The sequence below is a fragment of the Muntiacus reevesi genome, chromosome 3, assembly GCF_963930625.1.
Source record: "Muntiacus reevesi chromosome 3, mMunRee1.1, whole genome shotgun sequence".
Classification (NCBI taxonomy): Eukaryota; Metazoa; Chordata; class Mammalia; order Artiodactyla; family Cervidae; genus Muntiacus; species Muntiacus reevesi.
The window spans coordinates 119,352,341-119,375,261 of NC_089251.1; the positions used below are offsets into that span (position 1 = coordinate 119,352,341).

Consider the following 22,921-nt stretch of genomic DNA (forward strand, 5'->3'; position numbering starts at 1 on the left):
TTCCAACATACAAATTTATTGTCTGAAACCCTAATTAATAGGAAATAGCAAAATTAATGTTCTTTTTTTAGAAAAATTTAGTAATTCCTAGGTGAGCTTGTTAATTTCTTTCATATGGCATTGAAAAGACAAACAGTTACCAAAATTCTTCATATGTTTTAAAAAATTTTTCTTAACCCTTAGCACCAGAAACTGGAGTGAAATTTTAATGCAAAGTCTGCTGAAGTTTGATAAACACAATTCTAGACTTTTTCTTCATTGTATAGATTTTATTGTTTAAATGTTTCTTGATTCCCATCTCTTCATTTCATCTTCCATTGTTATTGGACCCTCATCCATCCTTCGAGCTTCCCTGGCGGTTCAGTTGAACAGAGAGCCTGGTGGGCTCCAGTCCGTGGGGTCTCAGAAGAGTCAGACATGACTAAACAACAACATCAATCCTTAAGTCTGTTTGGTGACTTAATAGTTGATCTGCTTATCTGTAGGTCTTAAATCCCAGGTTTTTATCTTTAGGCCCTTCATGATACAGTTTAGACTTATTTCTAGGTCCATGTTCTTCCTATACTTCATGTTACAGCCCCAGGGATGGACTTACGTAGCATCCCTTACATTATATCTTATTCTCTTATTCCTCAGTGCCTTTCCTCACAGTTCCGCCTTTTTTTTTTTTCCCTTTAACCGTTTTAAAAATTGAAGTGTAGTTAATTTGCAGTGTTGTGTTAGTTTCAGGTGTAAAGTGATTCCACTGTACATACATGTATATTTTTTCAGATTCTTTTCCATTATAGGTTATTACAAGATGGTGAATATAGTTCCTTGTGATATAGAATAGGTCCTTGTTGTTAATCTATTTTATGTATTGTAGTGTATATCTGATAATCCCAGTTTGCTAGTCTGTCCTCCCCCTGCCACTGTCCTGCTATTCCCATTAGTAACTTTAAATTTTTTTCTATGTCTGTGAGTTTATTTCTGTTTTGCAAATAGGTTCATTTGTGTCATTTTTTTAGATCCCTTATATGAGTTATATCAGATGATGCTTATCTTTTTTTTTTTCAGTCTGATTTACTTAATCTCATAATCTCTAGATCCATTCATGGTGCTATGAGTAGTTTCACTTCTTTTTTATGGCTGAGAATACTCCATTTTATAGATACACTACCTCTTTTTTTGGGGGCGGGGGGATCACATCTTCCTTATCCATGGACATTTGGATTGCTTCCACGTCTTAGATATTGTAAATAGTGCTACTATGACTATTGGGATATGTATCTTTTTGAATTACAATTTTTTCTGGATGGATGTCCAGGAGTGGGATTGCAAAATCATATGATAATGCTTGTTTTTAGTTTAGGAACCTCCATACTGTTCTCCATAGTGGCTGTGCCATTTTGCCTTCCCACCTGCAGGTTAGGAGGATTCCTTTTTCTCCACACCCTCCCTCTTTAGCATTTATTATCTGTAGACTTGTAAATGATGGCCATTCTGACTGGTCTGAGGTGGTACGTCAGTGTAGTTGTGATTTGCAGTTCTCTAAATTAGCAGTATTGAACATCTTTTCATGTGCATGTTGGCCACTTGCATGTCTTTGGAGAAATGTCTGTATAGGTCTTCTGCCTATTTATTTATTTTTATGTTAAACCACATGAGCTATTTGTATATTTTGGGAATTAGTTTCTTGTTGGTCTCATTGTTTGCAAATATTTTCTCCTAGTCTGTAGGTTTTCTTTTTGCTTATGGTTACCTTTGCTGTGCAGAAACTTTAACTAGGTTCTGTTTGTTTATTTTTGCTTTTGTTCCCATTACTCTAGGTGGTGGTGGTTGTTCAGTCACTCAGTCATGTTGGACTCTTTGCAACTCAATTACTCTAGGAAATGGATCCAAAAAAGTTTTGCTACAATTTGTGTCACAGAATGTTCTGCCTATATTTTCCTCCAGGAGTATCATAGTATCTGGTCTCAGGTTCCGATCTTTAATCCATTTTGAGTCAGTTTTTGTATATGTCCTTAGAGAGTGTGCTTAATCTCAGTCTTTTACACGTGGCCATCATGTTCCTTATTGACGTGGTTGTCTTTGCTCCATTATATATTCTTACCTCCTTTGTCATTGCTTAATTGACCATAGGTGCATGAATTTATTTCTGGCCTTTCTGTCCTGTCTCATTGCTCTATGTGTCTGTTTTTGTGCCAATATCGTACTGTTTTGATGACTAGCTTTGTAGTGTAGTCTTAAGTCAAGGGGCGTGACACTGCCCGCTCTGTTTCCCAAGATCGCTTTGGCTCTTTGGGATCTTTAGTGATTCCATACAAATTTAAAACACATTTGTTTTTGGTTCTAGTTCTGTGAAAACTGCCCTTCGTAATTTGATAGGGATTGCCTTGAATATGTGGATTGCCTTGGGTAGTATGGTCATTTTAACAAAATCAGTTTCTTTCACTCCAAGAAGGTAATATATCTTTCCATCTGTTTGTGTTGTCTTTATTTCTTTCATCAGCATCTTAAGAGTTTTCAGAGTACAGGCCTTTTACCTCCTGTTATTGTTGGTTAGTCACTAACTCATGTCTGACTCTTTGCAACCCCATGGACTGGAATCTACTAGGCTGCTGTGTGCATGGGATTTTCCTGACAAGAATACTGGACGGGGTTGTCTTTTCCTTTTCCAGGGGACCTTTCCGACCCAGGGATCACACCTGTCTCCTACATGGGCAGGTGGTTCCTCACCACCGAGCCACCAGGGGAGCCCTCTTGTCTCCTTGCCCTGCCGTGCTGTGCTAAGTTGCTTCAGTCGAGTCCGACTTTGTGTGACCCTGTGGACTGCAGCCCGCCAGGCAAGGGTACTGGAGTGGGTTGCCAGGCCCTTCTCCAGGGCATCTTCCTGACCCAGGGATCGAACTGCTGAGTCTTAGGTCTAACCTGCGTTGGCAGGCAGGTTCTTTACCACTAGCACCACCTGGGAAAGTCTCCTTAGGTAGAGTTTATTCTTGGTACTTGATTCTTTTTGATATAATGGCAAATGGAATTGTTTCCTTAATTTCTCTTTCTCTTATTTCATTGTTAAGCTCTAACCTTTTAAATTGGACCTTTACAACCTGCTGAGGGCAAATTTAAGTTACCCTTTTTGTTTGCAGTATTACCTTGATACTGCTTCTTATACCATTTAGCTTGTTTCATGATAATCGTTCATTTAAGGTTTGTTCCATTAAACTGGTTATCTCATAGAAATATAAAAGGATTAGGAGTCTCTAGCTATTCCCCTAACTTGGAATGTCATGTTCTCTTAATATTTTGATTTTTTAGAAAAGGTATAAATGTAGAATATTTTCCTGCTTTTGTTCAGGTATACAGTATAGTTATAAGGAGCCCAGACTTTAGATCAAACCTGTTTGCTGGCCTTGTTACCTATTAGCTTTGTAGCCTTACGTTGATTACAATGTACTGTGTGCCAGTTTCTCTGAAAGAAATTTATTTCCACTCTACCAGTTTTGTAGGGTTGTGAAAATTAACTGGAGAGGTACTTTGCCTGAGACATGGTAAACACAAAATAAACATCACCTATAATCATTTGTATTTCAGTATTCACTTTCAAATCTGTATTTTTATCAGTAAATTTTACTTTCTAGAGTTACAAAAAGTATTATTTAGAAGTACTATTTTTACATGTTGCACAGTATTTCAACATGACATCGGAATGATTTCAGTGCCCCTAAATTGAGTTAAATGCTTAACAGACCCCATTTGCAGATAACCTGCCCCTTTCCCTGTAGTCAGTGACTTTTATTACTTACAGAACTTTTCTGATTAACTGAAAGAAAGAAAATACATCTCTGTCTTCCCTAATGGAAACTAATGTTTAGCTTGCTAAACAAATGTTTAGTTCATTGAAGATTCATAAGCCACATTGCACTGTTCTCAGATACAACTACTAGGAGTTTGACATTTGACTTGTAACTGTACTATGCTATATGTATTAATTTTTTTATTACCTCCTTCCTGATCAGAGTGAAATATAAACAGATCTAAATGGTTTTATAGAATTTCAGGGGTTATTTTTCCTTCTCTACTTCTTTTTTTTCTTTTTAATTCTTTTCTTCGTTATGTTGGACTTGGTGAATCACCTCCTTGTCCCCCAGATTCACCAGTCATTTATTGTACTTTTAGGCACCCATTAAATGGCTGCCGTATGTCAGGCGCTGTTCCGAGAGCCTCATAATCATTCTTTTCCTAAACCCTAAGCTAGTAGTATTATCTCTGTAGTTTAATGGAGAGGAAACAGGGATGAAGGTCAGGTACTATTAGTCTTATTGTTATTAAGTCGCACAACTGGGATTTGAGCCTCGGCATTTCTGTAGGATAGTTGATTAGGGGGATATAGAGCAGTAGTAATAAGCTCTTTGTGAGCACGGATTGTTTTATTTGCCCCTGTATCTCAGCATCTCTCAATCCCTTGCTTTTAGGGAAGCTCCCAGGTAAGAGAAACCCAAGTAAGACGGTAAGTGTTGTGAGAGGGCATCAGAGGGCAGACACACTGAAACCATAATCACAGAAAACAAGCCAGTCTGATCACAGGACCACAGCTTGTCTAACTCAGTGAGACTGAGCCATGCCGTGTGGGGCCACCCAAGACGGTCGGGTCATGGTGGAGAGGTCTGACAGAATGTGGTCCACCAGAGAAGGGAATGGCAAACCACTTCAGTATTCTTGCCTTGAGAACCCCATGAACATTATGAGAAGGCAAAAAGGTATGACACTGAAAGATGAACTCCCCAAGTCGGTAGGTACCCAGTATGCTACTGGAGATCAGTGGAGAAATAACTCCAGAAGGAATGAAGGGATGGAGCCAAAGCAATAACAATACCCACTTGTGGATGTGACTGGTGATAGAAGCAAGGTCTGATGCTGTAAAGAGCAATATTGCATAGGAATCTGGAATGTTAAGTCCATGAATCAAGGCAAATTGGAAGTGGTCAAACAGGAGATGGCAAGAGTGAATGTCGACATGCTAGGAATCAGCGAACTAAAATGGACTGGAATGGGTGAATTTAACTCAGATGACCATTATCTACTACTGTGGGCAGGAATCCCTTAGAAGAAATGGAGTAGCCATCATGGTCAACAAGAGTCCGAAATGCAGTACTTGGATGCAATCTCAAAAACGACAGAATGATCTCTGTTCGTTTCCAAGGCAAACCATTCAATATCACGGTAATCCAAGCCTATGCCCCAACCAGTAACACTGAAGAAGCTGAAGTTGAACGGCTCTATGAAGAACTACAAGACCTTTTAGAACTAACACCCAAAGAAGATGTCCTTTTCATTATAGGGGACTGGAATGCAAAAGTAGGAAGTCAGGAAACACCTGGAGTAACATGCAAATTTGACCTTGGAGTACGGAATGAAGCAGGGCAAAGGCTACTAGCATTTTGCCAAGAGAACGCACTGGTCATAGCAAACACCCTCTTCCAACAACACAAGACTCTACACATGGACATCACCAGATGGTCAACACCGAAATCAGATTGATTATATTCTTTGCAGCCAAAGATGGAGAAGCTCTATACAGTCAGCAAAAACAAGACCAGGAGCTGACTGTGACTGAGATCATGAACTCCTTATTGCCAAATTCAGACTTAAACTGAAGAAAGTAGGGAAAACCACTAGACCATTCAGGTATGACCTAAATCAAATCCCTTATGACTATACAGTGAAAGTGAGAAATAGATTTAAGGGACTAGATCTGATAGAGAGCCTGATGAACTATGGACAGAGGTTTGTGACATTATACAGGAGACAGGTATCAAGACCATCCCATGGAAAAGAAATGCAAAAAGGCAAAATGGTTGTCTGAGGAGGCCTTACAAATAGCTGTGAAAAGAAGAGAAGCAAAAAGCAAAGGAGAAAAGGAAAGATATTCCCATTTGAATGCAGAGTTCCAAAGAATAGCCAGGAGAGATAAGAAAGCCTTCCTCAGCGATCAATGCAAAGAAATAGAGGAAAACAACAGAATGGGAAAGACTAGAGATCTCTTCAAGAAAATTAGAGATACCAAGGGAACATTTCAGGCAAAGATGGGTTCAAAAAGGACAGAAATGGTATGGACCTAACAGAAGCAGAAGATACTAAGAAGAGGTGGCAAGAATACACAGAAGAACAGTACAAAAAAGATCTTCACGACCCAGATAATCACGATGGTGTGATCACTCACCTAGAGTCAAACATCCTGGAATGTGAAGTCAAGTGGGCCTTAGAAAGCATCACTACGAACAAAGCTAGTGAATGTGATGGAATTCCAGTTGAGCTATTTCAAATCCTGAAAGATGATGCTGTGAAAGTGCTGCACTCAATATGCCAGCAAATTTGGAAAACTCAGCAGTGGCCACAGGACTGGAAAAGGTCAGGTTTCATCCCAATCCCTAAGAAAGGCAATCCCAAAGAATGCTTAAACTACCGCACAATTGTACTCATCTCACATGCTAGTAAAGTAATGCTTAAAATTCTCCAAGTCAGGCTTCAGCAATACGAGAACCGTGAACTTCCAGATGTTCAAGCTGGTTTTAGAAAAGGCAGAGGAACCAGAGATCAAATTGCCAATGTCCGCTGGATCATTGAAAAAGCAAGAGCGTTCCAAAAAAACATCTATTTCTGCCTTATTGACTATGCCAAAGCCTTCGACTGTGTGTGGAAAATTCTGAAAGAGATGAAAATACCAGACCACCTGACCTGCCTCTTGAGAAACCTGTATGCAGGTCAGGAAGCAACAGTTAGAACTGGACCTGGAACAACAGATTGGTTCCAAATAGGAAAAGGAGTACATCAAGGCTGTATATTGTCACCCTGCTTATTTAACTTATATGCAGAGTACATCATGAGAAACGCTGGGCTGGAAGAAGCACAAGCGGGAATCTAGATTGCCGGGAGAAATATCAATAACCTCAGATATGCAGATGACACCACCCTTATGGCAGAAAGTGAAGAGGAACTAAAAAGCCTCTTGATGAAAGTGAAAGAGGAGAGTGAAAAAGTTGGCTTAAAGCTTAACATTCAGAAAACTAAGATCATGGCATCTGGTCCCATCACCTCAGAGAAATAGATGGGGAGACAGTTGAAACAGTGTCAGACTTTATTTTTTTGGGCTCCAAAATCACTGCAGATGGTGATTGCAGCCATGAAATTAAAAGACACTTACTCCTTGGAAGGAAAGTTATGACCAACCTAGAGAGCATATTAAAAAGCAGAGACATTACTTTGCCAACAAAGGTCCGTCTTGTCAGGCTATGGTTTTTCCAGTGGTCATGTATGGATGTGAGAGTTGAATGGTAAAGAAAGCTGAGTGCTGAAAATTTGATGCTTTTGAAGCATCAATTTGTCTTCTTTGTTGGAGAAGATTCTTGAGAGTCCCTTGGACTGCAAGGAGATCCAACCAGTCCATCCTAAAGGAGATCAGTCCTGGGTATTCATTGGAAGGACTGATGCTGAAGCTGAAACTCCAATACTTTGGCCACCTCATGCAAAGAGTTGACTCATTGGAAAAGACCCTGATGCTGGGAGGGATTGGGGGCAGGAGGAGAAGGGGACGACAGAGGATGAAATGGCTGGATGGCATCACTGACTCGATGGGCATGAGTTTGTAAACTCTGGGAGTTGGTGATGGACAGGGAGGCCTGGCGCGCTGCGACTCATGGGGTCCCAAAGAGTTGGACTGAGCGACTGAACTGAACTGAAAGGATATTCATTCTCATTTTAAAGATAGTCATGTTTGATGCTGTTGTTCTTAAGCCACAGTGACTTCTTTTAAAAGCTAGGGTGGTCCATTTTACTGTAGAGTTGTTTAATACTGCTCTTGGTAAGGTCAACTTACTGTCCTTTCTCCTGAGATAGTAGTGAGTTGTACCTTTTTGATCTGGTGTTTGCAGTTGTTTACATCCACAATTCTGGATACTGTTCCTTGCAGCCCTGCATGTCCAGATGCTAATACTTGTTGAATGCAGGCAACTTAATTTTGTAATGCTGCAGTTTCCTTATTTGTAAAGTAGGAATAATAAGCTACACAGTTAATAAGACTCATTGGCGTGTTTAAATTTTATTAGGATAAACAAATGAATAAAGTGCTGTGGAAATTGTGTTAATTACTGTTGCTATTAAACCCCAGTTTTAGAATCTTAAGCCAAACGAAGTCTCTTTGGAGGCCCATATCATATCTAAGTAGAAAGCATAAGAAATTGGGGAGTGGGGAGGGGAAACACGTTGGATAAATAAAATTCCCTTTAAGTGTCAATTCTGAAAGCTGGAAACTTTCTACAAATACTCTGTGGGATAATAGATTTTTAGAAAAATGTTATCTTTGCTGTGAAAATAATAGAACTTTTGTTCAGTGTTTAAGAGTTGCCTGTCAAATAAATGATAGTGGTTACATAGGTAAATGTATTAGCTTGGTTTGGGGCTGTACGTGACTGCTCTTGGTCACTAAATTGGAGATATATTCTCCAGTCTATCCAGCTTTCTTCATGTGATAAAAATTTGGCACAAATGCTAACTTTGATTTTCCTTCATATTTTTGGCCATTTGACTAGGAAGAAGTACTATATATTCTATATATAAAGTTAACTATAACTTTAATTTTTTCCCCTAGCCTTAACCTCTATTTTGTGATTTTGAATTGTGAAATTAAAGGAAACTCAATTTCCAGAATGTTTACAGTTGAAGTTTTATTGAAAGAATATCCTTCTTATGAAACTTTGAGAATGAATTTTAAAATGTAGATTAATAATACAGTTCTTTTTTCCTGAAGAAATTCTGTTTGCCTGAAGAGGTAAATACATTTTCACATAAAATTCATATGCCATTTAATCTTTACAGTGGGTAAATTTGTTGATGCTTAGAGCTGTGTTATGAGTTTGTTCACAGGGCAAGTTTTTTTTTTTTTTAAATTGAGGTATAATTGGCATCCATCATATTGGTTTCCATTACACAGCATAATGATTACGAAGTATAGTTAACATCCATCACCATATATACATACTTTTTTCCAAGATCTACTTTCTTAGCAACTTTCAAACATGTAGTGTAGTACAGTAATGTTAACATAATCATCAAGCTGTATATTAAATTGCTGTAATAATAAAACTTCTCCACTGGAAAAAAATAAAATAAAAAAAATAATAAAACTTCCTTGACAGCTGAAGTTTGTGCCTTTTGGCTTCCTTTACCCATTTGGCCCACCCCCTCTACCCTGCTTCTGGTACCGTCTGTCTTTTCTATGAGTTTGCTTTCAGTCTTGAACATATCAGTGTTTTTATGCTTTTTCTATTGAAATCAAAGTCATGTATGCCGTCTCTTTAGTTTCAGTGCTTTAGGAATTAATGTCAGAGGTTTCATGTGGAAACTGTTGGTGATTATTTCCACTGAAATGAAGGTATATAATCCCTGGTTAGAAGACCCATGTATTTCAGTACTTGAAAGAGTTTATGACTGGACTTAAACCTTAAACCTTCTAGCTTCTGCATTATGAGATGCCTATTAAGATGGAATCTTTGAGTTTGTTTTCATTTCAGTTTGTCAAAACAATTTTCAGCAGTTTTTTTTATTAGTGTAACTCTAACTCTGTGTTTTAAGATTTAATTAATAAAATATGGTAGGTATACTAATTGGTGAAGACAACACAGAATACTCACATAGCAAGAAGGAAATCATTGCATGGTGATTTTTGGGCTCATGTCTGGAGTCAAAGAGTTAAATTTTGAGAATTTGAGATTGTAGTGAACTCTAGGGGGGATAGGTTGCCTGCATATCAGGGTTCAGAGGACTAGTTCCTCATGAGATGATTTGAACTTTCTTCATTTGGAATTGTCTGTAATGTAAGGCATTGAACTTGATCCACCCCCAAGGGTCTCTTCTGTCTCTTAAGTTTGTTGATAGCTGGCAGAGGGGAAGATCCTATGTGTATTATATGTTACTCTTATATTTACTTTTGGGCAATTCAAATTCCAAAGTTTTACAGAGCCTGGCCTCCTTACTTAAAGACCAGTTTATGCTTTAAAAGCAAATAGCACTTAGATAAATGTCTTCTTACTTGCCACTTTTCCTCTCTTAAATTCCAAGAATTAACCCGTGAATCGCCTGGTGCTGATTGATAAACTCTGAAGGTTTGGGGAGCACTATTAAGGTTACTTTACTAAATATAGGTTAAATTAACCAGTATGACTTCTATATTCATTTGAATCACTTAACGCCCCATGACATACAGTAGGCATTTAATAGCCAAAAGTGGGCAGGTAAGATCTCCTAACCCTCTTTAATAATACTTTTCTTTGCTTTTCAAAGTGAAAGGAGCAGTATCATGCTGTTCTCTTGTGTCCACACTGGCTTTTAAAGTAAAATTTCCTGGATGAATTCTGAAATAGATGGGTCTTTTATTTAGTTCTTGGTGGTGGTGGTTTAGTTGTTAATTTGTGTCCGACTCTTGTGACCCCATGGGCTGCAGCCTGCCAGGCTCCTCTGTCCCTGGGATTGTCGCAGCAAAAATACGGGAATGGGTTGCCATTTTCTTCTCTAAGGGATCTTCTGGACCCAGGGATCAAACCTAGGTCTTCTGCATTGCAGGCAGACTCCTGCATTGCAGCAGATTCTTTACTATCTGAGCCACCAGGGAAGCCATACAAGGTCATACATTTTGTTGATGTTGGAGTTAAGATCTGAACTCAGTCAGAGGCAGTTTGACTCAGGAGCCCAACGTTTGTAATCAAATGACCTATCTTATTACTTTCAAAGAATAGGTAACAAAAGTTACTCCTTTCATCTCAGACCCAGTCCTCTTTCTCAAAGTCAGTCAGTACCACCTTCAGGGGGATATGTTTCAAGATCTTGAGTAGATTCCTGAAGCTGTAGATAGTACTGAGTTCTGTACATCCTGTGTGTTTTTCTTATACTAATGGGTGCGGAGCATATATATAGTGGACGCAGTGGACAGAAGGATGATTCACTTTCTGAGTGGGACAGACACGGATGGCATGTGGTTTCACCAGCTATATGGAATTGAAAACTTTACTTTGAAAATTGTAATTGAAAACTAATTTTTTTTTCCGTTTATTTTTATTAGTTGGAGGCTAATTACTTTACAATATTGTAGTGGTTTTTGCCATACATTGACATGAATCAGCCATGGATTTACATGTGTTCCCCATCCCGATCCCCCCTCCCGCCTCCCTCTCCATCCCATCCCTCTGGGTCTTCCCAGCGCACCAGCCCCGAGCACTTGTCTCATGCAGCCAACCTGGGCTGGTGATCCGTTTCACCCTTGATAGTATACTTGTTTCAGTGCTGTTCTCTCTGAAATCCCACCCTCGCCTTCTCCCACAGAGTCTAAAAGTCTGGAAAACTTAATTTTTAATTCAGTATTTTTGTACCATGGCTGATCAGGTAGGTAACTGAAACCATGGAAAGTGAAACTGGTGATAAGGCCGGAGGGGAGGGGTTAAATTAACAATGTCTGTTTTATGAATTTATTTCTACCAATTTTTAATGTGTAAATAATACATAAACATACATACGCAAGCCTTCTAAATTTATATGTACACATAGATGGAAATTATACTGTTTTTCCTGTAGCATATCTGGGAGAGACCTTTCCATCAGTTCATGTAAATTGAACCTTCCTCTTTCTTTTTTAATGTTTGTATAGTATTTTCTCTTGTTTTCTTTCTAAAATTGAGAGTAATTCTATTAGTAATTTGAACCTTCTGACTAAAGTTTATTTAGTATATTAATTGGTGGTGTGATAATGTGTGATATAAATAGCCCTTTTCTACTGAATTGGGTCAGTATATGACTCAAAAGAAAACCCACTTTGCTGTTAACAGTGAATGGAAATCTCTTACAACCCAGTAATAGATTGAGTTATGATTAATTTACATTCTTTTTGGCACAACTTTTGTAATGTTGTATGATTAGTCCTTCTGTTCCCTCCCCCCCAAATAGAAGTTAACTGAAGAACTGTACTTGGAGTTTGACTGGAGACTTAAAAATAGTGTCAGATTTGTGACTTATAAAAATAGCAAAAAAAAAAAAAAAAAAATTTCAGTTTTTTCTCTCTATAGTACCTTTGACCTATTTTATCAGCTAAATTCATTTTCTTTGAAAATCAGCCTTTTTTTCCCTGTGTATTAGTTTTAGAAAGATAAAAAGTTCAAACGAATTAAGAACTCTGCTTTGAACTAAATTGTTATTACACTTATGAACTATGTTCACAGATTTCTTACTGCTAACATCTCCATGAGGTAGATGATAACTGATTTTACAGAAGAGGTAAACAAATCTAGAGAGCAGATTTCTTGTCTGGAGTCAGAGCCAGCACAGCTGATGTTGAAATCCAGGAGACCTGGGGCCATTTCTCAGTTTACTGTGCTTGAGCTGCCTTTTCCTGGTTTCTCCAGTAAGACACTACGGCTCTGCCATTTCCTTTGTATTCATGGTTTCATTTGGCCACAGCAGTACTGTGAAGCACCCATGGCATATGTTTCTATTCTGTGGCTGGGGAATCTGAGGCTAAAGGTTGTGGACTGTACAAAGGCAGACTCCTTTAAAACCTGTTCTGTGACAGGACTTCAGCCAAGGTGTTCTGAGTTTAGATGCAGTGCTCCTTTCCTTTACTAGAAATGTGGAAACAAAGATTTCTACTTGTGCTCTGTTTTGTTTTTTTGTTTTTTTTTCAATTGGGAATTTCTTGGTCATTGCATGAGAAATATAAGTAGATTTTATGTACTGGGTTCTGGACTTAATGCCTTGAATTTGATATAGTCCTGACACTTTATGGGGCTTCCCTGGTGGCTCAGATGGTAAAGAATCTGCAATGTGGAGAGACCTGGATTCGATCCCTGGGTTGGAAAGATCCCCTGGAGAAGGAACTGGCAACCCACTCCAGTATTCGTGCCTGGAAAATCCCCATGGGCAGAGGAGCCCGGTGGGCTACAGTCCATGGGTCACAAAGAATCGGACATGACTGAGCAACACTTTGACACATTAATCGACCAGACTTCACAGTTGAATTAAGACAGTGCAGCGTTGGTGAAGGCTGTCTGAACAAACTGTGTATAGAGAGTTTCCTCTTTTATGGTTCCTTCGTTTTTGGTGTCGTATCATATATAGTTGACACTTTATTTTTTTCTTTTTTTCCCTTTTAGTGAATGGTAGTGTCTAGAAAGGGTATGTCCCTTCAAGAGAGAGGTGCCAATGTCCAACCGGCCTAATAACAATCCAGGGGGGTCACTGCGACGTTCACAGAGGAACACTGCCGGGGCCCAACCACAAGACGACTCGATAGGAGGAAGGTATGTATTTAACGGTAATTTGAAAAGAAACGGGGATTAAAGAAAGTTTTTTTAAAACCTCACTAGATGTACCAGAGCTTAAATGGCTCACTATAAATGGGAATTTCTTTTCTAATTTTTGAGCTAGGTAGCACAAAACTGGAATTCAGAGTGATTATCTAATCATCCCCACCGCCACCCCCAGGCTCAAAAAATAGTTCTCAGTCATTATCAAAACTTGAATCTCTGGGTTGTTAACATGTGGCACATCATGTTTTGTTGGCCCCTTTTCTTTCTCCTCACTGTCTTATACACAGGCTACAACATACCTTTCAACCATTTGTGATCCCTTTCTTCATGTGTGTTGTGACTTGGTTTATTTACCTTATTTGAAAGGAACTTTGATTTGTTTTAAGATCTTGAGTTTTGTTGCCTAGCTTTTGAGTTTTTTCCCCATCTTACTTTTTGACAACACTGGATGCTGACAGGCTGGTAGGGTTGTCTGTTAGCACATCCATTCTCAGTGTTTGATGTTGAGTTGGTCTTTTTTAGTTGGAGTCGTTGTATAGGAGGTAATATGAAGAATCAGATCCATTCTGCTGAATTCCATATCTGATTTAGCTAAGTACTCTCATTTTATGCATAATATATTCAGATTTGCTTGGGCCTACTTTTCCAGTGCATGGACTCATCACAGATTAAAGTAGATTGTGGCTAAACTCTAATAAGATTACCTTATGCAACATTTTGAGGCGTTATCATGTATATATTGTCTTGTTTAGTCACTAAGTCATGTCCAGCTCTTAGTAACCCCATGGACTGTAGCCCACTAGAATCCATGGAATTTCCCAGGCAGTAATGCTGGAGTGAGTTGCCGTTTCCTTCTCCAGTATATTGTCTAGTAAAAAAAATATATATAATTTATAAATATTTTATATATTTATAAAAGGTAAACGTCAAATGTAAAGAAGAAATTGAAGTACGTCTTGCTCATGTCAGGCTATTTTAGTGGTTGAACATTTGGTCGTTGGGCTAGGATAGTTTGTGTGGCATTTTTGTCTCTTGTGAAATAGCTGTGTGTCCTTTGTTATATATCCTTCAGAAAACCTCGATATTTTTTTTTTTAGTCCATACAGTGAGGATACTTATTTTACAGGGTTATTAGTTAATTTAAGTATTATAGTATGTTAAACTTTTAGAACAATGCTTAGTACAGAGTTTTGTTCTAAATTTTTTGCTTTTTTTATATTTAGATTATTCTTTGGAGTAGCCATACTTTATTTATGCTGCTGATTAGAAAATATCACCCCCCCATTACAAAAATGTTACATATTTTAGAGAACTTGGAAAATACAGGGAAGTATAAAGAAGAACATCGTATTTTCACAGTCCACTTAGAGTCACTGCTAACACTGACCCGTTCCTGCACGTGCATGTGCTTAGTGGTTCATTTGTGTCCAACTCTTGTGACCCAGCTCACCAGGCTCCTCTGTTCGAGACATTTCCCAGGCAAGAATACTGGAGTGGTTGCCATTTCCTTCTCCAGGGGATCTTCCCCACCTAGGGATCGAACCTACATCTCCTGTGTCTCCTGCATCACAGACGGATTCTTTACCTGCTGAGCCATAGTAGATGTGCATGCATAAGCATATAAGTTACTTGTAATTTTCAAACGGAGTTTTGTACATATTAATCCCCAGGTTATGCTTAGACTCTTGATATGATTGACAAACATTTTGCACTGTCACACAGTATATTACTTGTATCCAGTGATGTTTCGGCACCATTATCTTTTCTGCACTTCAGTGGTAGGGAAAATTATTTAAATATTCTATTGTATTATGTATTTAAAAATGTGAGTGGAAAACAAGTAGACACAGTAATTCTAGTTGATTAAGATTAATTGACTTTAATAGCAAAGTTGCGCTCAAGATTGAACTCAATTAGATTTGTAGAATGGATCTTTCCCTAAAGTTTATGTGCTTTAAGCCAGTCAATGATGCGTGCTCAATTGATGGAAAATAATGAAATTTAAGTTTCTTTGGAATGGCAAAAAACATGCCAAAATACATAAAGCAAGGTGTAATTAGGAGTTTTTGTAAGACTTGAATCCTTCCTCCCTTTCAGTAGTGTAAGCCCCATTTCATCTCTCAGGATTTCAACTTTTATATCTTCGAGAAAGATTTCCTGGCAAAAATAGTACAAAAAAGAGGGCATATTCACCTTTTTGAAGTTTAGTATCATATGTGTTGTTTCCTGTCTTTAAAACTTGTTTAAAAACATGACTTTTGAAGTCTTCATGTCTACTTGTGTGGTTAATACCATAATTTAGTAATTTTGATTGTTTAGGTGTTTTCCTGTTTTTATGTGGAGAAGTATAATTATTATCAGGACGTAGGAATTTGGAACTTCGGCCAAAATGTCTTATCAGTTTGGCTAAGAATGCAAATGAGAATATATTTGCACATCTGAATCTCATTTTGCCATTTTAACGCGCTTGATTGTTTTGTTTGTGATAGATTGTTAGAACTGGAAGGGACCTCAAACCCCAGACTGACTTGTGAAGCCCCAGTGGAGTGTGCTGTAGTACCAATTATGTAACTTCTGAGAAACCTCTCCAGGGATGTTGGGGAGTGAGGGGATTGGCATTAATTGGGAGAGAGCAATTGTAACTATATTTTCCATTCTTTTAACCTGATTCCTGTTGCCTAGCTTTCCTTAAGTAAAATACTCCTATTATTGTGACTTTTGTTTCCAAAACACAGTGGCTTTGGTCTTGTGGATGTATTCACAGTGGTCCAGTGATTGAAATAGTAGCAATAATAACAGCATCTACTCCAGCAGATCTACATATTCTTTCACTTTGAGACTCACAGAAACTGCGATAGTAAATATGTAGTCTCTGTTTTGTAAATGCTTGCTCAGCTTTACACAACTGCTGTGTAGAGACAGGGCTCAATTCCTGACTGCTTCACTCTCCAGTCCAATTCCTTTCTTTATGCCAACTGTTCTTACTGCACGAACTGCTTGATCCAGATGATGAAAGACTTGGAGGAGGTCGTGAAGTACTTAGAACTGAAGAGTATTAACTCTTTCAGTTTAGAATTTTAAGTTTTTTCCTTCGTAGAATTTCTTAATTCATTCCTTTTTGATTCGCTCTGTTTCCTTCCCAGCTTGGTTGAACGTGTCCCTTTTTGTGTAGCTTCCTTTCTGTGACCACTCTGTCTTTTTCCCAAATCAAGGACACTTACCTTTTTTTTGCCTTAAAAAGAAAACGTTTAGTTCATCCATAAGGTAAAAGAAACTTGATTCTTTGGGATATATTTATTTTCTCTTGATTATTCCCTCTGTTGTTTTTCACCCATTCTTCATCTCTGTTCCTAATGAAGGTAGATACCTTTCCTCTCGTGTTGTTTTTCTCTCCTTCTTCCATAGTTCGTTGGGCGGTCGTTGATCTGTTCCTCTCTGCGTGCTCTTTCTTCTTCAGGAAATCCTTCACCTCTTCTGCTTGTGTGTGGGCTTGCTCTGAGGGATATTACCTAGCCTTCCCACTGCTAGCACAGGTATTTGCAGGCTCTCCCTCCCTCTTGGCTATTCATTAGCATTTTCATTAGCAGTTTTTTGTTTTTCTCAAAATGTCAGTGGCAGGATTGAATTCAGTTTTATAGCAACCTCAGTTAAGGTTGCTGTAGTGAAGGGTTGTTTGACATTGTTTTTGTTACAAAAACACAGCATGATGAGAACAGAAAATTGGATGCCTTGGGAGAATTAAAGAATTAAGACAAATTTTATCCATCTACCCAGAGATAATGTTGGTTCGTATTTCTACTCTGTTTCTACTTCATGATTTGAATTATGGCTTCTAGTTTTTTCCCTTGTTTTTTTTTTTTTTTTTTCCCTGTAAAATATATTGCTGCCATGCCTATCACATTTGAGTATGATTATGATTTTATTGAGTCAGATTCCTGCAATAGGTTCATAGGACCCAAGGATATGAATTATTTTGAAGACTTCTTTTTTCTTTCTGGTGCTGCATGACATGTGGGTCTTAGTTCCCCACCGGGCGATTGAGCCCATGTCCCATGCATTGAAAGTGCAGAGTCTTAACCACTGGACCACCAGGGGAGTTCTGAAGACTTTTTTAACAGAATGCTAAATTGTCTTTCAGAAAGATCTGATTACTTTAGGTTTTTTTTTTCTTGTTTTGACTAAACCAATTTATACTTAGTTACTAACACTTTGTGAAAATGCCTAGTTCTTCAAATCCTGGTCAATACAGCACACCATTTTTAGTAGAAGTTTGTGGGGAAAAGGGATTCTTTTGGTTAAACTTACTGTTTCTTTGATTACCATAGGGTGAAGATCTTCCCCACATATTGGCCATTTTTATATATTTTATGGGTTGTCTTAGTGTCCTTTCTCTCTTTTAATTTTGAGGATGCTTGTTCTTTTATTAGAACCCTTTATGAAAAGGGAATCAACCTACAGAGATGGGCAAGTATTTTTTGTTTATGACTTGTTCTACTTCTAATTTATGGTAGATTTTAAATTTAGGTGGTCAGGTATATTAGCTCTATGTTTCTTTTCTTCCTTTGCCTTCTCCGAGAATAAAATTTTCTTCTCAGTTCTGTCAGTGTTGTTGTTTTTTTTAATGGTGTGAAGAAATGCTTGAATCCAATCCACTCCACCTTCACACTCCCATTACAAACTTTGTCTGCATAGTTTTACTATTTATTTATTCCTGAGTAATAAATTATGAAATCTAAAGGTTATTGCTTTCTGTTAGCATTGCAAAGCAGGGAGTTTTTAAAGCCAGGGTTCATTTTATAGAAAGATACAGATTTGTATTAACATTTTGCTTTAAAAAATTATTTTAGAGGTTTGGGATACAGAAAAACACAAACAGAAAATAAATATCATCCAGAGATTAAGTCCGTTTTGATTTTTATCTGTCTTTATTTTGGTGGGGGAATCTTAGTTCCCCAATCAGTTATTGAACCTGTGTCCCCTGCAATAGAAGCGAGGAGTCTTAACCACTGAACCCCTAGGAAATTCCCTATCTGTCTTTAAAGCGCCGCTTAGCATGTAGCTGATTACACTGTAAATACTTTTAGATCCTACTATTTTTTCCACTCAATATCCCAACATAAATATTTTCTCTTAAGATGAATTTTTGGCAGTTGTTTACAAATGGTCACATGATTTGCTGAATCAATGTGCAGTATTTTCCACTATTAATTTTCATTTTTTGGATAGTTAGGTGGTTGCAGTGGGAAAAGTTTTTGCTTGTGCTTAGATGTTTGCAGTTTTAGTATCTCTCAAGGGATATGTTCCAAGAAATGAAATTGCTTGGTCAAAGCGAGTTTTTTATAGTTAACTTATTTCACATAAATCTTTTGCCCTCCAATTTACTTATCACCATCCGGAAAAATGCATTTTCTCATCATTCTGTTTGTGTTATTTCCATTTACATTTTCCTGCTAATTTGATATGGAAAGATTGCATTAATTTCACTTTATTGGTGTTTGTATAGTAAGATATTAAACCCTAGAAAAATAGGTTTAAGAAGTGAGATCTGAGTGAGAATACTTCTTGATATAAATGTACTAATAAGTTTTTTGTTTATGTTCCTTTGAACCCCACTATACAGGAGAACTGACCTTTTAATTTATTCATCTGAGATTAGCCCCTCCTCTTAGGTATTGGGACTTCCTTGGTGGCTGTGATGGTAAAGAATCTGCCTGCTATGTGGGACACCCAGTTTCCATCCCTGTGTCGGGAACATCCTTTGGAGAAGGGAATGGCTACCCACTCCAGTATTCTTGCCTGGAGAAGTCCATGGACAGAGGAGCCTGGCAGGCTACAGTCCATGGGGGTCACAAAGAGTTGGACATGGTTGAGTGACTTAATCCTTTCTCTTGTGTAATGATATCCCTCAGTTCTTAACTCATGTGTTTTGAGTGATAGTTAATCTTTTCCACCGTGATTTTACTCTGCCCCGGGTCCCCCATTGTTGTTTTTCAGTCACTAAGTCTTCAGACTCTTCAGACTGCAGCATGCTACTCCTTTGTCCTTCACTATCTCCTGGAGCTTGCTCAGATTAATGTCCATTGAGTTGGGATGCTTTCTAACCATCTCATCCTCTGTCGTCCCCTTCTCCTCCCGCCTTCAATCTTTGCCAGCATCAGGGTCTTTTCAGATGAGTCAGTTTTTCACATCAGGTGGCCAAAGTATTGGAGCTTCAGCTTTAGCATCAGTCCTTCTAATGAATATTCAGCACTGATTTCCCTTAGGATTGACAGGTTTGATCTCCTTGCAGTCCAAGGAGATCTCAAGATTCTTCTCCAACACCACAGTTCAAAAGCATCAATTCTTTCTTGCTCAGCCTTGTTTAGGGTCCAACTCTCACATCCATACATGACTACTGGAAAAAGCATAGCTTTGACTATATAGACCTTGGCCAAGTAATGTCTCTGCTTTTTAATACCCTGTCTATGTTTGTCACAGCTTTCCTTCCAAGGATCTACCCACTGCCTTTTGCCAAAGCTGAGAGAATCTACAGTCATTTATTCTGAGTTCAGGAATGGTACTAGGGTGGTCACATGATCCAAGCTGGGAAAAATTGGAAGTGTTTTCCTTTCTGGTTGCAAAGGGCAGGTGTGAATCTGAAGTCAGCTGCATGTCTCCTGCCTTATTTATGGAAGAAGATGGACAGAGAAAAGCAAATGTATTAGAGTATGTGTGGTTAAAGTTCTGAATAGTTTCCATTCCTTTGTTTTTCAGATCTGTGTTGAATCTTTTCTCTAGGCTTGATTCTTTAACTGTTTTGATTGTGGAGATATGCATGCCTTATTTTAATAAAGCCTCTTTTTCTTTTTTGGCTTTAGAGTTTTAACAAGTCCTGCCTTAGTGTTCTTGGCAGTATAAACAGTGTAAGATGGTATTCATCCATTTATAGAACATCATGCAACATGCTAGATAGCAGTTACAAGAATGAGAGTAGAATAGCCTTTGTCACAAGCAGTTTCCAGCTCAGTAGGGGAAATTGGCATGTAGGTGATTATTGAAGTCAGAGAAGTATTTCTAGTAATGTGGGCTTTGAAGGCTGAGGAAGCACTTGTAAAACATAGGATACATGTCAGCCATGTTTGTCTGTACTTCAAAAGTAGAGTCATTAGTTACTTCCAGAGTAGATTTTAAGTTCTTTTTTCTGTTTCTCTTGTTACTTTGTTTGCAAGTAGTAGGCGTTCAACAAATACTAGTTTTGAAATAAGGAGATTTATTTCCTTGGCATTTGTAGGTGCAGAAGTGTCACTTTCTTTTACGGACATGGTCGTGAAAAGGTGATTGACTGGAGTGAAGGCAGAGTTGAAATAGGGCCCAGTTTAAATGGGTGTGCTATAGGGATTGTGCTGCGGTAACAAACAGCTCCTAAATATTAGTATATCATCTAGCCATTAGGAGACTTGTTCATTGTGGGTTGCCTGCAGGCTCTGCTCCATGTCCACACTGCTCTGGTGGCAAGAGAAAATGCTGAATTGCTTTCTGACTGTCCAAGGCTTCCCTCAAGTGATCCGTTTCCACTCATGTTCCCTTGACCAGAGCAAGTTACATGGCAGCTTGTCACTTCCAGGTGGTTTGGCAGGTATTATCCTACCGTCTGCCTGGAAAGAAAGTGGAATATTTGTAAACAGCACCTGGTAGCTATCAGAACTGTTAAACATCTACACCAGACCGATTATTCCCCTCAGTTCTCCTCAGTGCAGCATGCCCATACAATTGTGTGTTCTTTATTCTTCTACCTGATTAACCAGTATGGGTGCCTTTTTAAATATTCGTTTTTTGATGTTCCTTCCATCTTTTTTTGGTCCTGACCTTTGCTCAGTCAGATAGAAGCATCTTCATCTTTGGGAGGAGGAGAATGTTAAAGGGAAACATGGTGTGATGTGAAAATGGCTTTATTGTTTCTTATGATTAAATTGAAAACACTTCAAACAACAGTTTAGACTAGGGTTGGCTAGATAACTTGTCACGTACTCCTCTCAGTAAGGGCAAATCTTACAGAGTAATTATTCACTGTGAGTTTCACCAGCAGAAGCGCATGTGCACACACTCTTCCACTTCTTGGGCTGCTTTGGTAATGCCGAGAAGACCGGTGCATCCCCTCAGGCCTTGGGCTGGGAGGCAAGACTGACAGTGTTGTGTTAAGCGTGGTTGTCGTGGCCTCAGGAGGAACAGAGACTACTTTTTTCTAGGTAGAGGTTATGTACATTGGATTCTTAATAGTATCCTGTTATTTCTTGGATCAATAGAGAAATATTTCTATATTGTGCAATTTTCCCTGCATTATAGATTATTTGCCCCTAACCATCAGGTGTGAAATTTTTTCTAGCTGTCACTTCTTAAGCATTCTGGAAACCTATAAGCCATCAGCTGCTGTGGATTATTTCATATCTTCACTGACGGCTTACTCTGATCCTCCTGTTCCTCAGTATTAAAGGAATCTGATGTCCCTCACCACATTTTGCAAATGCTTTCTTAGTCTCAGAATGCTTTCCTAGAAGAGAAAAACGCTTTTCCTAGAAGAGTTATCAGTGCAACTAAAAAAATATATGCAAATGTTTCTTCAGTCCTTGAAGAGCAAGTCATAGCGTCCTGTGAAAGGCTAGAGGAGGGCACGGCAGCCCTCTGCGGTGCTCTTGCCTGGGAAGTCCCAGGGACGGGACCGGCGGGCTGCAGTCCACGGGGCTGCAAGGAGGCGACGTGACCAAAGCGACTTAGCACATGCACTTGCGTCCGACACTGTGCAACCCCATGAACTGCAACACGCCAGGCCTCCCTGTCCACCACCAACTCCTGGAGTTTACCTAATTCATGTCCATTGAGTCGGTGATGCCATCCAACCATCTCATCCTCTGTTGTCCCCTGCTCTTCCTGCAATCTTTCCCAGCATCGGGGTCTTTTTTAACCTGTCGGCTCTTCACATCAGGTGGCCAAAGTATTGGAGCATCAGCATCAGCCCTTGCAGTGAATATCAGGGTTGATTTCCTTTAGGATTGACTGGTTTGGTTGTGTTGGAGAAGCTCTTGAGAGTCCCTTGGACTGTAAGGAGATCAAACCAGTCAATCCCACTCTATAGTGTGTATCATATAATGTAAGTATCTTTACTTTGATGCCCCTGTAATATTTTGAATTAGGAAGTGTATAAAATGCTTGCCTACACAGTTTAGAAACATTGATATAATGTATGAGCATTTTACAAAGCTAAAAATAAACAAGTATAAAACAGTTGATAACAAAGTATTATCTCAGTAAGTAAATACTTGGGTACTTGATGCAAGATGACACTATATTCAGATGCTTGCGTCTGTATTTGGATTTGTTGAATGTGACAACTGCAACAAAAGACTTAAATGCTGTAAGCATTTTTATTATCAACTTTTCCAAAGTGACGCATGGCTCTTGATAAAGCTGCAAAAAAAGAAAATACAATCTTGTTGATTCTCATTCATTCCTGGAAAGCTTTAAGTATGTAGAGGACCATGCAAAACAAACCTAAGCTGAGAAATTAATTATAAGCCCATTTTTCCCTTAGGTCATGATATTTTCTACCTCTGGTGCTTGAC

The 22,921-nt window shown here is 38.6% G+C and overlaps 1 protein-coding gene across 15 annotated transcripts in view; it reads left to right on the top strand.

Annotated features, from left to right (window-relative positions):
- The window catches only part of TRIP12 (thyroid hormone receptor interactor 12), a 149,143-nt gene that overhangs the window by 31,531 nt on the left and 94,691 nt on the right, over positions 1-22,921 (top strand). For all 15 annotated transcript variants that reach the window (XM_065930382.1, XM_065930384.1, XM_065930390.1 and 12 more), the window contains exon 2: positions 13,170-13,316. In XM_065930382.1, the coding sequence (XP_065786454.1) occupies positions 13,219-13,316 (98 nt within the window). In that variant the 5' untranslated portion in view covers positions 13,170-13,218. The remainder of the gene's footprint in view (positions 1-13,169; positions 13,317-22,921) is intronic.